General features: G+C 30.3%; 1 protein-coding gene across 1 annotated transcript; it reads right to left on the bottom strand.

The window, feature by feature from the left end:
- Positions 1 to 14,023: 14,023 nt before the first annotated feature.
- Positions 14,024 to 14,950, bottom strand: LOC144453518 (palmitoyltransferase ZDHHC22-like). Its single transcript, XM_078144831.1, has one exon. It carries the CDS (start codon positions 14,948 to 14,950, stop codon positions 14,024 to 14,026), a length of 927 nt encoding a protein of 308 aa, XP_078000957.1.
- Positions 14,951 to 18,725: the final 3,775 nt, after the last annotated feature.

Raw genomic sequence — 18,725 nt, 5'->3', positions numbered from 1 at the left:
AAAAACGTTAATTTTAGTCAAAAATTTATATCACAAAAAGTACTTGGTCAGTGAGACTGAAACTTGGTGAGATGTTTCTGAAAGTGTTATTCTGCAGATTTTCTTCAAAATATTTTGACACAATTGGCCTTAGCAACCATGACCACGCCCTTAGCAACAACCAAATGCCAGTATATTCTGGTCAAATAACAACATCATCTTGTAGGCAAATGAGTAAACATTTGAAAAAAAATGCATGCAAATATCCCTAGCAACCATGACCACTCCCATAGCAACACCCAAACGGTCATGTATTTTGCAAAGATTACAACAGGGATTAATAGACAATTGAATAAACGTTCAAAAATTGTATGTAAATTTGAATAGCAACAGCCAAATAATCATGTATATTGCAAAGATAACAACAGGAATAGAAAGACAAATGAATAAACATTCAAAAAAATGTATGCAAATATGCCTAGCAACAACCCAAGCCCAAGCCCTTTCTAACTGTGCACGTTTCACATTGCTTGTCTCAAGGTCTCATGTATCAATAAGTAACTATAATCACGTGGTTAGATAATGATACTAATAGTACGTTGTTTCTAAGCTGCCCAGGACGAGATCTCCACATCATGAAATAGACATGGGGCATATGAAATTGTCAATACGTTTTGCCTATGATGGGTCATATTCAAATTATCACAGACCTCCCCACACTTAGAGATTTAAACAGCACTTACAATAAAGAACTGTGCGTAGCCATAATATTCTGTCCATTTGTCTATACTTTTTGTAGGGTCTGTGATTTGTGTTCTCTATTTATAATGTGTTCACAGTGATGCATACATCCAAAAATATCAAATATGGCATCAAATAACATGTTAATACGACCTCTTTAACGTGGCATGTAAATGTTATATACTAAATTATATACATAGGCATACATGGGCTGTGAAGTTTTAACTTATGTAAGTTGATTTTTTGTTGAGAATTCAATTTTTGAATCTTGAAATCTTTGACAATGTGTTTCTGTATTCTTTATTCACTGTGTTCCATTTTTAGGTTGATTCTCTGTCATCCGTTCGTCAAAACTGCATGGTCAATTAACCTGAAATTTTGTGTGTAGATGTCATTTGATGAGCATATATAAGTTTGTTGAAGACAAATTGATTGGGTCATTGTCATGCAAATTAGGTCTTAAAAATATAATTTTGGCTAAAAGTGTTTCAAAAATCTTCTACAAAACTACTGGGTCAATTGAGTTGAAATTTGTTGTTTAGATGTTTTGGGAAGAGTAGATAAGTTTGTTCCTGTTTGTTCAAGACAAATTGACTGATTCATTAATATGCAAATTAGCTCTAAAAATAGAGTTGTTGGTAAAAATGCTTCAAAAATGTTCTCCAAAACCACTGAGCCAATTGAGTTGAAATTTGTTGTGTTTGTGTCTTGGGATGAGCAGATGTAAGTTTGTTCAAGACAAGTTGACTGGGTTATTAATATGCAAATTATGGGTAAAAATAGAAATTTTGTAAAATTGTTACTATGTAAAAGTACAATATTTACCAACTTTCTGTGTGAAATGTGTTCTTTGCTAAAACGTAACTACATAGTGAAAGAGCTGAACAAGAGAACCAGTTCTGCACTTTACAAAAATACCCAAAAAAACCAACACAGTGAAGCTATTCTAACCGATAGGTTGCTTGTTTATGTTTCTTAGTACAATAACATTCCTAAATCATCTTGAATCGAGAAATCACGACTTTTGGTAACACGTAGTGCCATACATAAACATTTGCGATGAAAGTGATGAACGTATTCATAGCCTGTAATTTCGTTTTGTAACATGACGTGTTTCTTTGGAAAAAAATGCGCTTTAGGTGGCTTTTTGAATATATTCAGATCAAATCGTTTAATATTGAGGGACAAACTTTATTTCTTTGTTTGTTTTACCGGATATATCTAAATTAGACTGATGAATCCTATGACTCAAATATTACACGATCAATGCTACAGCCGAAACTACTACTTAGTGGTAAAACAGAAGTCTCTCTGTTCATCTCAGAGTGGAAACGGTGGTGTACACGACTGAGTCAAATTCAATGTGCAGGAAAACTGATGCAATAAAACTAGGCAAACATTACACTAGATCAATGTATTGCTGAAAGAAATGTAGTTTGAAAGATTGTGATGAATTCGTTGAGCTAATGTTGGTAGGGTTAAGCTTATTGGGACATACAATGTAAATTCATATCTTAGCACTTAAAAAAATGCACTAGTGAGTGAACATGATAGTCAATATTTTGATGGAGATAAAGTCTAGTATCACAGTATTGACTGATAGTACTAAAATAATAAGACAACAAAGCAGAGATGAAGAGAAATATATAGACAAACAAATAAATATTTTCAATCTTTAAAGTTTGTGGATAATGACTTTTCCATTTGGCTGATTGAAAATGAACAATATTAATCTAATGGCTATGATGATTTTTTTTTTTTTTGTTTGTTTGTTTGTTTGTTTGTTTGTTTGACTTTATTTTAACTCAATAAATTGTTGAGCCAAAGGCTCTTCTAACACAATGTCAAGTACGGGAAATTTACAACATTTACATTAACATATACAGAAAAATAAATGATGACAAATTAAGAAGTAGGTAAATTAAATAATAAAAAAATAAAAATAATAATAATGACTGACACACGAGGGTAGCACAACAGAACAATTACATTTGATATAAAAAGTGAGATTTACATTTCATTTTAAAAGAATTCAAACTAGTAGATGTTCTAAGGTCCTTCAGGAGACTATTCCAGATTTTAACTCCATTAAAAACAAAACTTTTGTTAAAAATCTGAGTAGAATGTTTAGGTATGTACAAATCATTCCTAGATGTTGATCTCGTACGATAACTATGTACACTCTCAACAAGTTTGAATATATTTAGATAGTCTGGCGCTAAATTATTTAATACTTTATACATTAAAACTGACTGATTATAAGCAACTTTTTGGCGAAAAGTAAGCCACTTCAAATGATTTAAAAGAGGTGCACTCGGTGTATTATAAGCAGAATCTGTCAGAGTTCTTGCTACATGTTTTTGCAGTCTTTCTATCCGATTTAAAAGAACACTAGAGCAATAATTGGTTTAACAATAATCAAAATGTGGTATGATAAAACAATTATAAAAAGTCAATCTACTTTTCATTGTTAAAAATGGTTTTATCCGTTGGAAATGTAAAAGCTTAGAAGCTACCTTCCTAGTCAAAGAACTAATCTGTTTTTCCCAATTAAGGAGGTCATCAATGGTTATGCCCAAAAGTGTATCGTGTGACACGCACTAAAGTTTGTCATGTCCACACATTTTTTAAATGAATAACTGCATAGAGAGTTGACTTGCTTTAAAATGTTTTGTGAAATATTGTGAGAGACCTTGATAATTACTTTCCGTCCTTGTCAGAGAATTATAGATGTCATTCAATAAAATAAGTTTTGATGGTCAACACCCCTGGAAAATGACCCAAATCAATATGAATACCCCTGGAAAACTGATGAAAAAACCCCCTAGAAAGCCCTGGAATTTCTTTTTACTCTAAGTGTATGAACCCTGATATCACAAAGATAACAACAGGGATTCTTAGACAAGTGAACAAACATTAATAAAGTGTATGCAAATATGCCTAGCAATAAGACCATGCCCATAGCAACAGCCAAATGATCACATATATTGCAAAGATAACAACAGGGATTAATAGACAAGTGAATAAACATTCAAAAAATGTATGTAAATATGCCTAGCAACAAGACCACACCCATAGCAATAGCCAAATGATAATGTATATTGCAAAGATAACAACATGGATTAATAGACAAATGAGTAAGTATTCAAAATGTATGCAAATATACTTAGCAAGAAGACCATGCCAATAGAAATAGACAAATGTATGTATGTACAGGAGATATCAAATGATAAAAATATTGAACTAGTGATACACATATACTAAATGTATGTATGTACAGGAGACATCAAACGATAAAAATATTGAACTAGTGATAACACATATACTAAATGTATGTATGTACAGGAGACATCAAACGATAAAAATATTGAACTAGTTATAACACATATACTAAATGTATGTATGTACAGGAGACATCAAAAGATAAAAATATTGAACTAGTGATAACACATATACTAAATGTATGTATCTATGTACAGGAGACATCAAATGATAAAAATATTGAACTAGTGATAACACTTATACTAAATGTATGTATGTACAGGAGACATCAAATGATAAAAATATTGAACTAGTGATAACACATATACTAAATGTATGTATGTACAGGAGACATCAAACGATAAAAATATTGAACTAGTGATAACACATATACTAAATGTATGTATGTACAGGAGACATCAAATGATAAAAAGACTGATGTAGTGATAACACATATACTAAATGTATGTATGTACAGGAGACATCAAAAGATAAAAATATTGAACTAGTTATAACACATATACTAAATGTATGTATGTACAGGAGACATCAAAAGATAAAAATATTGAACTAGTGATAACACATATACTAAATGTATGTATGTACAGGGAACATCAAATGGTAAATATATTGAACTAGTGATAACACATATACTAAATGTATGTATGTACAGGAGACATCAAATGATAAAAATATTGAACTAGTGATAACACATATACTAAATGTATGTATGTACAGGAGACATCAAATGATAAAAATATTGAACTAGTGATAACACATATACTAAATGTATGTATGTACAGGAGATATCAAATGATAAAAATATTGAACTAGTGATAACACATATACTAAATGTATGTATGTACAGGAGACATCAAACGATAAAAATATTGAACTAGTGATAACACATATACTAAATGTATGTATGTACAGGAGACATCAAATGATAAAAAGACTGATGTAGTGATAACACATATACTAAATGTATGTATGTACAGGAGACATCAAATGATAAAAAGACTGATGTAGTGATAACACATATACTAAATGTATGTATGTACAGGAGATATCAAATGATAAAAATATTGAACTAGTGATAACACATATACTAAATGTATGTATGTACAGGAGACATAAAATGATAAAAATATTGAACTAGTGATAACACTTATACTAAATGTATGTATGTACAGGAGACATAAAATGATAAAAATATTGAACTAGTGATAACACATATACTAAATGTATGTATGTACAGGAGACATCAAACGATAAAAATATTGAACTAGTGATAACACTTATACTAAATGTATGTATGTACAGGAGACATCAAATGATAAAAATATTGAACTAGTGATAACACTTATACTAAATGTATGTATGTAGAGGAGACATCAAACGATAAAAATATTGAACTAGTGATAACACTTATACTAAATGTATGTATGTACAGGGAACATCAAAATGATAAAAATATTGAACTAGTGATAACACATATACTAAATGTATGTATGTACAGGAGACATCAAATGATAAAAATATTGAACTAGTTATAACACATATACTAAATGTATGTATGTACAGGGAACATCAAAATGATAAAAATATTGAACTAGTGATAACACATATACTAAATGTATGTATGTACAGGAGACATCAAATGATAAAAATATTGAACTAGTTATAACACATATACTAAATGTATGTATGTACAGTGGACATCAAATGATAAAAATATTGAACTAGTGATAACACATATACTAAATGTATGTATGTACAGGAGACATAAAATGATAAAACTATTGAACTAGTTATAACACATATACTAAATGTATGTATGTACAGGGAACATCAAAATGATAAAAATATTGAACTAGTGATAACACATATACTAAATGTATGTATGTACAGGAGACATCAAACGATAAAAATATTGAACTAGTGATAACACATATACTAAATGTATGTATGTAGAGGAGACATCAAACGATAAAAATATTGAACTAGTGATAACACATATACTAAATGTATGTATGTAGAGGAGACATCAAACGATAAAAATATTGAACTAGTGATAACACATATACTAAATGTATGTATGTACAGGAGACATCAAACGATAAAAATATTGAACTAGTGATAACACATATACTAAATGTATGTATGTACAGGAGACATCAAACGATAAAAATATTGAACTAGTGATAACACATATACTAAATGTATGTATGTAGAGGAGACATCAAACGATAAAAATATTGAACTAGTGATAACACATATACTAAATAGTAAATGTATGTATGTAGAGGAGACATCAAAAGATAAAAATATTGAACTAGTGATAACACATATACTAAATGTATGTATGTACAGGAGACATCAAATGATAAATATATTGAACTCGTGATAACACATATACTAAATAGTAAATGTATGTATGTAGAGGAGACATCAAAAGATAAAAATATTGAACTAGTGATAATACATATACTAAATGTATGTATGTACAGGAGACATCAAATGATAAAAATATTGAACTAGTGATAACACATATACTAAATGTATGTATGTACAGGAGACATCAAATGATAAAACTATTGAACTAGTGATAACACATATACTAAATGTATGTATGTACAGGAGACATCAAATGATAAAACTATTGAACTAGTGATAACACATATACTAAATGTATGTATGTACAGGAGACATCAAATGATAAAACTATTGAACTAGTGATAACACATATACTAAATGTATGTATGTACAGGAGACATCAAAAGATAAAAATATTGAACTAGTGATAACACACATACTAAATGTATGTATGTACAGGGAACATCAAATGATAAATATATTGAACTAGTGATAACACATATACTAAATGTATGTATGTACAGGAGACATAAAATGATAAAAATATTGAACTAGTGATAACACATATACTAAATGTATGTATGTACAGGGAACATCAAATGATAAAAATATTGAACTAGTGATAACACATATACTAAATGTATGTATGTACAGGAGACATAAAATGATAAAAATATTGAACTAGTGATAACACATATACTAAATGTATGTATGTACAGGGAACATCAAAATGATAAAAATATTGAACTAGTGATAACACATATACTAAATGTATGTATGTACAGGAGACATCAAACGATAAAAATATTGAACTAGTGATAACACATATACTAAATGTATGTATGTACAGGAGACATCAAATGATAAAACTATTGAACTAGTTATAACACATATACTAAATGTATGTATGTACAGGGAACATCAAAATGATAAAAATATTGAACTAGTGATAACACATATACTAAATGTATGTATGTACAGGAGACATCAAATGATAAAAATATTGAACTAGTTATAACACATATACTAAATGTATGTATGTACAGTGGACATCAAATGATAAAAATATTGAACTAGTGATAACACATATACTAAATGTATGTATGTACAGGAGACATAAAATGATAAAACTATTGAACTAGTTATAACACATATACTAAATGTATGTATGTACAGGGAACATCAAAATGATAAAAATATTGAACTAGTGATAACACATATACTAAATGTATGTATGTACAGGAGACATCAAACGATAAAAATATTGAACTAGTGATAACACATATACTAAATGTATGTATGTAGAGGAGACATCAAACGATAAAAATATTGAACTAGTGATAACACATATACTAAATGTATGTATGTACAGGAGACATCAAACGATAAAAATATTGAACTAGTGATAACACATATACTAAATGTATGTATGTAGAGGAGACATCAAACGATAAAAATATTGAACTAGTGATAACACATATACTAAATGTATGTATGTACAGGAGACATCAAACGATAAAAATATTGAACTAGTGATAACACATATACTAAATGTATGTATGTACAGGAGACATCAAACGATAAAAATATTGAACTAGTGATAACACATATACTAAATGTATGTATGTAGAGGAGACATCAAACGATAAAAATATTGAACTAGTGATAACACATATACTAAATAGTAAATGTATGTATGTAGAGGAGACATCAAAAGATAAAAATATTGAACTAGTGATAACACATATACTAAATGTATGTATGTACAGGAGACATCAAATGATAAATATATTGAACTCGTGATAACACATATACTAAATAGTAAATGTATGTATGTAGAGGAGACATCAAAAGATAAAAATATTGAACTAGTGATAACACATATACTAAATGTATGTATGTACAGGAGACATCAAATGATAAAAATATTGAACTAGTGATAACACATATACTAAATGTATGTATGTACAGGAGACATCAAATGATAAAACTATTGAACTAGTGATAACACATATACTAAATGTATGTATGTACAGGAGACATCAAATGATAAAACTATTGAACTAGTGATAACACATATACTAAATGTATGTATGTACAGGAGACATCAAAAGATAAAAATATTGAACTAGTGATAACACACATACTAAATGTATGTATGTACAGGGAACATCAAATGATAAATATATTGAACTAGTGATAACACATATACTAAATGTATGTATGTACAGGAGACATAAAATGATAAAAATATTGAACTAGTGATAACACATATACTAAATGTATGTATGTATGTACAGGGAACATCAAATGATAAAAATATTGAACTAGTGATAACACATATACTAAATGTATGTATGTACAGGAGACATAAAATGATAAAAATATTGAACTAGTGATAACACATATACTAAATGTATGTATGTACAGGGAACATCAAATGATAAATATATTGAACTAGTGATAACACATATACTAAATGTATGTATGTACAGTGGACATCAAATGATAAAAATATTGAACTAGTGATAACACATATACTAAATGTATGTATGTACAGGAGACATCAAACGATAAAAATATTGAACAAGTGATAACACATATACTAAATGTATGTATGTACAGGGAACATCAAAATGATAAAAATATTGAACTAGTGATAACACATATACTAAATGTATGTATGTACAGGGAACATCAAAATGATAAAAATATTGAACTAGTGATAACACATATACTAAATGTATGTATGTACAGGAGACATCAAATGATAAAAATATTGAACTAGTGATAACACATATACTAAATGTATGTATGTACAGGGAACATCAAAATGATAAAAATATTGAACTAGTGATAACACATATACTAAATGTATGTATGTACAGGAGACATCAAATGATAAATATATTGAACTCGTGATAACACATATACTAAATAGTAAATGTATGTATGTAGAGGAGACATCAAAAGATAAAAATATTGAACTAGTGATAACACATATACTAAATGTATGTATGTACAGGAGACATCAAATGATAAAAATATTGAACTAGTGATAACACATATACTAAATGTATGTATGTACAGGAGACATCAAATGATAAAACTATTGAACTAGTGATAACACATATACTAAATGTATGTATGTACAGGAGACATCAAATGATAAAACTATTGAACTAGTGATAACACATATACTAAATGTATGTATGTACAGGAGACATCAAAAGATAAAAATATTGAACTAGTGATAACACACATACTAAATGTATGTATGTACAGGGAACATCAAATGATAAATATATTGAACTAGTGATAACACATATACTAAATGTATGTATGTACAGGAGACATAAAATGATAAAAATATTGAACTAGTGATAACACATATACTAAATGTATGTATGTACAGGGAACATCAAATGATAAAAATATTGAACTAGTGATAACACATATACTAAATGTATGTATGTACAGGAGACATAAAATGATAAAAATATTGAACTAGTGATAACACATATATTAAATGTATGTATGTACAGGGAACATCAAATGATAAATATATTGAACTAGTGATAACACATATACTAAATGTATGTATGTACAGTGGACATCAAATGATAAAAATATTGAACTAGTGATAACACATATACTAAATGTATGTATGTACAGGAGACATCAAACGATAAAAATATTGAACAAGTGATAACACATATACTAAATGTATGTATGTACAGGGAACATCAAAATGATAAAAATATTGAACTAGTGATAACACATATACTAAATGTATGTATGTACAGGGAACATCAAAATGATAAAAATATTGAACTAGTGATAACACATATACTAAATGTATGTATGTACAGGAGACATCAAATGATAAAAATATTGAACTAGTGATAACACATATACTAAATGTATGTATGTACAGGGAACATCAAAATGATAAAAATATTGAACTAGTGATAACACATATACTAAATGTATGTATGTACAGGAGACATCAAATGATAAAAATATTGAACTAGTGATAACACATATACTAAATGTATGTATGTACAGTGGACATCAAATGATAAAAATCTCAGCCTGCCCTGTAGACAAACAAATAAATTAATATAAATCCTTTTTTCTAATTTTTACACAGGTGGTCCATCATCTTCTATCACAACTTTGAGTGACAAGAAACTACTGGTGTATATACAATGACTGCCAATTAGTATGCTGTCCATCCTTGTTGTGTTACTCCATACATGGTGTATATACAATGACTGCCAATTAGTCTGTCCATCCTTGTTGTGTTACTCCATACATGGTGTATATACAATGACTGCCAATTAGTCTGTCCATCTTTGCTGTGTTACTCCATACATGGTGTATATACAATGACTGCCAATTAGTCTGTCCATCCTTGTTGTGTTACTCCATACATGGTGTATATACAATGACTGCCAATTAGTCTGTCCGTCCTTGTTGTGTTACTCCATACATGGTGTATATATGTTATATTAAGACTGACTCAGGGTATATTTTTATTACACAAGATGTTGTTTATTTATTTCTAATTTTGTGTGTTTTAGGCAAGTTTCTATCCTACCTTCCAGCTACCATTGTGCATATTTACATGTAAATGATCAATTGTAAGTCAAGCTTGTGGTCAAATGATCCATTTGTAAGTCAAGGTTGTGACAATGTCAAGTACAACATACTGCCATACCAGTGTGATTACTCATTACATACAGACCCAAATAAAAACTCTAAATCAACTGTTATGTACATTCAATGCAACATTTATTAGTAGATGTAGATGGTTGTGTCTATTGCATAAACTTTGAAATACTGAACTTTGTTGTCCAAACGAAGACAGTACAATTACATTTACAAACACTCAAACAGAATGAATATATTATATTTTACATCAACATTCCAGCTGACATAACTGTACAATTTAAAGTACTGATTTGTATTTTTGAATGCTTAAAACAGAAAAGTAGAAAACAGGACTTACTTTCATTTTATGAACAAATTAAGTTCTGCTTCTCAAAGTTGAGTACTGCAGAAGCTCTCTATGAATGAGTTACTATATATTATTGGATCCAGACATGTATAAGATACAACTTGTCTCTGATTTTGTTTGATCCATTTCATATTACAGAGTGTGTGTATGTTTGTTGTGCAGTCAAGCATGTCATATGACATCTTCCATTAAAATATACATCTTACTGTAAAACACAATGAATGTATTTTAAACTGCTGATTAGAAAACTTTGATAGGAGTGGTTATTCATTATTTACATACAAACATAAAAAAAACATTGACTTATTTCATGCTAAAAAAAAGCGAGAATAAAAATGAAAACATTCTTGCATAGCTTAAATTTTGCAAATGAAAAATATGTGCAGACTGTGTACTGGTGTGAAATACATTTTAAAACTTAGAGTTTAACATACACCTACATATACAAGTATATAAATTGAATGCTCTATCAAACATGTACAAATATATCACCTAGTGTTTCATTTAAACGAATGTCCACTACACATATGAAAATCTATGTAACAAACTTGTATACACCAGGCATGAAATGTTTCTACTCAGCCTCTGACAAGTATTGAGGAAACATTTGAACATACCTACTATAAAACAGATTATCACTGCCATCAAATCATTGTACAACTTGCACTCAGATTATAAAGTTTACAAAAAGTATATACATTTAGTACATATAACAACAATTCTAAAATACCTCTAAAACAATACAATACTTACAGAATACATCACATAATTTATATTTTTACAACTTAGAGTTTAACATCATTCTATCTTGTATAACTTATAAAACATTTTATAAAATATTCAGGTTTTCCATTTTGGAATTTTAAAATAAAAGTTGTCTGCTGTGTATAGAGTGTACTTTGTACAGTTAAATTATATGCAATATTTTTTCACTGCCAAAAAAGCAAATGAAAATCATTACGTCGTATTGGATTTTGGCGCTATAAAAATTCTTTTGATTGATTGATGATGTATTTAGACAAACTAAAAAGAACTTTTCCTGTCCATCAAGATATTAATACTTATTCTCTTTTAGAGTTTGATAATTCTATTTAATCTTTACTAATACAAGATAAGTTTGTCTGTGCTTGTAAAATGCTTAAGAACATACTAAAGTTTGTTGAAAACATTTGAACTGTAGTTCTGTGCTGTGTTTTACAATGCAATAGGAATGTAAAATGTGACTCTTAGTCTAAATTACGTATCAGCATATTTGCATAGTAGTATATGGTCAAGTGGTGATTTTAATTCTAAACACCAGCTGGGCAGTGGCTTGTTATTTCTATTGCAATTAAGTGAGTTTGTACAGACTTGGCATCAGTGTGCCCTCTAATGATAGCCAAATTTTGTTTTTGTGAGTCAAATGATAAAACTGGCATTTCTTGTGAGTCACCATATAGTACAAGATAGGACAACATCAAATCTTGGTGTGTCACTAGAAATTATGTGTCAGTGGCACGTCAAATTGGCTTAGAGAGCACACATACTGCTTAGCGTAGAACTGAGAAATGCATGTTTTGATTGTCATTAATGTGCAGGATTGTAATATAATTGAAATGAATCTACCTGAATTATAGCTGTAATGTACATTGTATTACATACCAATACATGTATAATTTCAGTACATTACAATTTGATCATATTTACCTACAAAACGTACATTTGATCAAACTTAGTTTGTGATCTAGTTACTAGTGCTTCTTTGAATGTGCACTGAATGAGTAGATACTTGAGTGATGCCTTTCGGCTTGAAGAACTTTGTAATCTTCAACACAATACTCTCATATTGCAATGGAGATTGCTAACAGTGGTATGAGTTTACCAACATAAATCTATGCAACAAAAAGAGTGAAAGATCTCAAGAACAGATTGAAGTCAAAATACACACGGCAATACTTTCTGAGTAACATTGGCAATCTTTTTTTCTGCTGAATTCTAATTACAAAATTTACTATTTTTTTTGTACAGATGTACACTTCTGTAACCAAACTGTTCACATCTGAAGTATATTAGTAATTCAATTAAAAAAAACATTGAGTTTGTTTGATAGTCTCAAAATTTTCCCCATCCATGAAAAGATCAAGTTGATAACATTGTGATTGCATTTATTTTTTTTAAAAAGTCTATTGTTTCAGATTACAAATTCTACCAACATTTTAGTGTGTTAGACAAGTCAAACTTCTAAGCCTGAGCAATTTTGTTTCTGCTGACTAACAAAACAATGAAGTATATACATTTGGACAGTACCATAAAGAGGCATGTAGTTTATGATGATGGTTTCAACTTTCAGCTTAATAAGCCCTTGAATACCTTCATAATTAGTGTGTGTGTGGGGGTGGGGGGGGGGGGGTATTTACTCCTGTGTACTCCAAGTTAACAGAATCAGATAAAAATAAACAACCTGAACTCTCTAGTCATGTTAATATACAAGGCTAGGTATACAGGGTACTGGTGATTGAAGAATATTATTTATGAGTTGTGTGCTGAAATTTGGGGATGAAAAAATAAGATTGAACTGTAGCGTCATTTTTAGTACTGTTACTATATATGCATCCATGTGTTGTTAAAATAGTAAATCATAGTTATTATTTATAACTATAAGCCTTATTTCTCCTTCTTGCTAGTATTAATATTACAGTTTCCATGATCACAGTTATTGCTAGTGTCACCATTGCACTTTGGGTTGTCTTTCTCAACCACTCCAAACTTGTTACCATATATACCATTTCCACTTGGAGGACAATAAACTGGCAAGACTGCTCCCAGAAGCCAATATTTGCCAAGAACATCCCTCAGGTTTTCTAACAGACCTCTATCAAAGCCTTCGCCATCGCTGACTGCTTCGTGAGTGGTGAGGCCTACACATGCTAGCCAAAGCTGCCATAGAAAAAAGCCAACGCTCACTATCCCAGCAGCTAGAGAATTGTACATAAGTGTAACAAAGAGAAGCTCTGTGGAACTTGCATTGTTAAACCACCACTTGTATATTGTGTTAGGTCCAAGAACAAAGAAAGTGATAGCACCAGAAAATTGTGTACCAAAGACACGACTCGTATACATGGCATTCGTTATGATCGAATATACAGTACCACAAAACATGTACATACAGTACCAAATGAAATATTTTTGGTTATAATAGCCTATGCACGTGTTCATGAAGAAGCAATGGTGATCTCGTTTTAAGATACGAGCTTGACACAGCTTACACGAGTGACATCGATAGGGTTTCGTCTTTTTCCTTTGATGATATTCAGCCACTTCTTTCGGCAATTTCTGATCTGTCGTGTCGATGCGAATAGCCATTATATAGTTCCACATAGCATTGATGAAAAGATACGCAACAGCCGCATAATGCCGATTCATAGTTTTCGGAGATTTCTTGAACAGTTCCGGCAGAGTTACAAACATGCCCAAGACAAGTGCGATAAATGTCATTGTCAGAAAATACCAAGGTGCAATTTTACTGAACAGTCCGAACATTTGAAGTCTTTGATTTGCACTTGGGAGCGGTATGGTTTGCAAAGACCCCATAGTTCCAGTCTTTGATTTCCTTTGTTGCAAATGAAACCCGTTGATATCAAAACTTGGCTCCAAATTTACGTTATGTGTTTGTATTTGTGGATGTCATCAACGTCGTACGTGTTGTCTGATCACGGAAGCAGTCGCCGGTTAAGTCAGCAGGGAAACCCCATGACGTCATTTGTTTGGTTGTTTGCTTATCTCTCCACTGTCACTATAGCTCACTGAAAAAATACCACAGTAAAACTTGCATGTAAATATGTACAGCTACTCAATCATATACTTAATATTTTCAAGACATTGTAAACATCAGTGTTTCATTTGGTATATTTTCTTGCCAATGTCACTTCTTGTGTACACAGCTTAATTAATAAATAAATAATAATAACATATATCATTACAGAATCAAGCCATTAGCTAAGGAAGTGGGGTTTCTTATCTTTCTTATCACTGAATAATGTTTGTTGGCAATATTTACAAATGTGATAAAGCACTATTACATAACACATCAGGCAAAGCTAAGCTCAATATCTAAGTGTAAAGCCCCTAATGTCATGTCAGTTGTTATCAGTTTTACTGACCCATTATCAGTGACATTGCAAATAGCTTTAGAGATGCAAACAATTTTATGACACCCGACTTGCTGGCTCACCCAGTCAGGAAAGTTGCACTTGAACTGCTAATGCAAAGAATCCGTCATGTGATGCTCTCGAATTTATGGCATATTATGTCAATCATCTGCAGCGAAAATGTGGATGTTTTATTTCTTGTGAAAACAAGTAAATGTAACCTTTTTGGCATATTTCTCATCCATTTGTACTCCCGACACCTGTTGGAAATATTTTTTGGAACAAATACAGGACTGACAATAGTTTAAAATCCATGGTTTATGGATATCTTGAGTGTGTAGTTTTTGTGGAATTACTAGTGTATCATAACAAATATGACGAGTTTATATATGTATGTATGTATGTATGTATATATATAAACGATCTGAATTAATCTCAAAGTGCCGACATCAAAATAGATATGTACTGACCAACTTCCACTGCGGCGCCCATATCACGTGAAATGGAACTTTAGAATTTTTGAACTTTTATAGTAGAACATCACTGACTGTACCGTTAGTCGTCCGATGATTGCGTAAGCATGAAACACTGTGTAACGGCTCCTGTGTATCTTACTTGATACTGTACTATTTTTAATAGTTATACCGCTCTACATGTATATGTATTGAGCACTGTTTGCTCCAGTATATACATATTGTATATGTTGAGTATATATATATATATATATATATATATATATATATATATATATATATATATATATATATATATATATATATATATATATATATATATATATATATATATATATATATATATATAATATACATACATTATATATATGATTTAGTATCCTGTCTGGCCATTGTTATGTGAGTACATCAAAATCATGTTGCTTTTATTCTTTTATTTTGTGGGAGATTTGGGAGGAAAAAGAAAAGGTATTTAAAATATATTTTTTAATTAATATTTACCAGATTTTAAACTGAATGCCTTCCGTAAAGGTATATAAGTCTTGCAATTTCATGATTTCTGCAAGAAATTTAGCTCTATATCTGTGATTTTTCCCGTCCCAATGAAAGTTGGTTGTCAAAAATGTTGTTACCAACTATGTCTTGCCTTATTCCTTGAAAAAGAATATTTATTTGAAACATTGGATTACATCTATTCGGCTGTCTCGCTTGTTCCTTATGCATTTCTATGACTGTGTGTGTGTGTGTGTGTGTGTGTGATGTCATTTTATGTACATATGTGTGAACAGTCGATTTGATATGTTATCAGTCTAGTTTCTCAATGAATGAATAAAGCATGACACCTAAACAAGTCTAAGGGTTGCTTATGTTTTAGTGGTTATGCCAGATTTAGTATTCTGTCTAGTCATCGAGGGATACTATACATGTTATACTATACATGTGGGATACTATACATTCTACTATACATGTTATACAAAACATTCTATACTATACATGTGGGATACTATACATTCTACTATACATGTTATACAATACATTCTATACTATACATGTGGGATACTCCTACATTCTACACTATACATGTTATACTATACATTCTATACTATACACGTGGGATACTATACATTCTACACTACATGTTATACTATACATTCTATACTATGCATGTTATACTATACATTCTATATTATACATGTGGGATACTATACATTCTCATATACTATACATGTGGGATACTACACATTCTATAATATACATGTGTGATACTATACATTCTATACTATACATGTGATACTATACATTCTATACTATACATGTTATACTATATATTCTATACTATACATGTGGGATACAATACATTCTACACTATACATGTTATACTATACATTCTATACTATACATTCTATACTATACATGTGGGATACTATACATGTTATACTATACATTCTATACTATACATGTGGGATACAATACATTCTATACTATACATGTGGGATACTATACATTCTATACTATACATGTGGGATACAATACATTCTACACTACATGTTATACTATACATTCTATACTATACATTCTATATTATACATGTGGGATACTATACATTCTATACTATACATGTTATACTATACATTCTATATTATACATGTGGGATACTATACATGTTATACTATACATGTGGGATACTATACATTCTACACTACATGTTATACTATACATGTTATACTATACATTCTATATTATACATGTGGGATACTATACATTCTATACTATACATGTGGGATACTACATGTACTATACATTCTCGCAAACCAGAGCTGTTATTTCTTCTGTGAATGTGAATGAAACCATGGCCTCTTGGCAGAGCATCTTGGGCAGTGCCGTCAAAGAGGCTGTGGTTTATGACGATGGATACTACTATAGTACAAATTAGTTAGGATTTCATTTCATGGGGCATGGTAGTCCCCCTTCCCATGACAGGGTGGGGATTTTAGCAATCACCCCTCCCCACAATAGGGTGGGGATTTTACCAATCACCCCTTCCCACTACAGGGTGGGGATGTTAGCTATCACCCCCTCTCCACTACAGGGTGATGGCAAATCCCCACATGACTTGCCTATTGGCTAAGTAAAGACAGCAAGCTTTGTGTTAAACAAATAACAATTCAAAATATTTATTCAAAACAGAACATTCTGCACAAATGCAAATACTGTAGTAAAAACACATACAAAACTATTATTTAAAACATCAAGTTTATGTTAGAAACACCAAAAAGACATTAAATCTTCTATTCATTAGACAGGTTTAGCCAGGAAAGATATAGTAAAGCAACTTCTGTTCGCTTCAAAAATTACACAAACATACAAATGTACTCCTGATAAATTCCATAATGGACTGGTGGAATCTTTGGTTTAAATATAAAAAACTATGTGAACGGTACAAAGCAAATATTACATTATATATGTTCACAAATGTGAGTTATTCAGAGTGAATCAATGTAAAAAAACACATTGGTTTCTGTATCAGCATATCTTGCACTCAAAAGGAACTGCATTTTGTATCCTTCAGGTACATATATGTACTTCTCAGTAACACATTTACATAGTGATGTGATGTGGTATTTTATATTATTATGTAGTCTAGATACCTCAATTGTTTTCATAAAATCATAATGAAGGGAGCTCTATTGTATAGTGTGGCATTCAATGAAATACAATTTTCTTTGTAACAGTAATATTAAATGA

This window comes from Glandiceps talaboti, chromosome 2 (assembly GCF_964340395.1).
Source record: "Glandiceps talaboti chromosome 2, keGlaTala1.1, whole genome shotgun sequence".
In the NCBI taxonomy this organism is placed as follows: Eukaryota; Metazoa; Hemichordata; class Enteropneusta; family Spengelidae; genus Glandiceps; species Glandiceps talaboti.
This window is presented reverse-complemented; position numbering and strand designations above follow the sequence as displayed.

Bases quoted from the DNA above. Each gene is read 5' to 3' on its own strand.
- LOC144453518 (XM_078144831.1), bottom strand. From the start codon at position 14,950: ATGGGGTCTTTGCAAACCATACCGCTCCCAAGTGCAAATCAAAGACTT.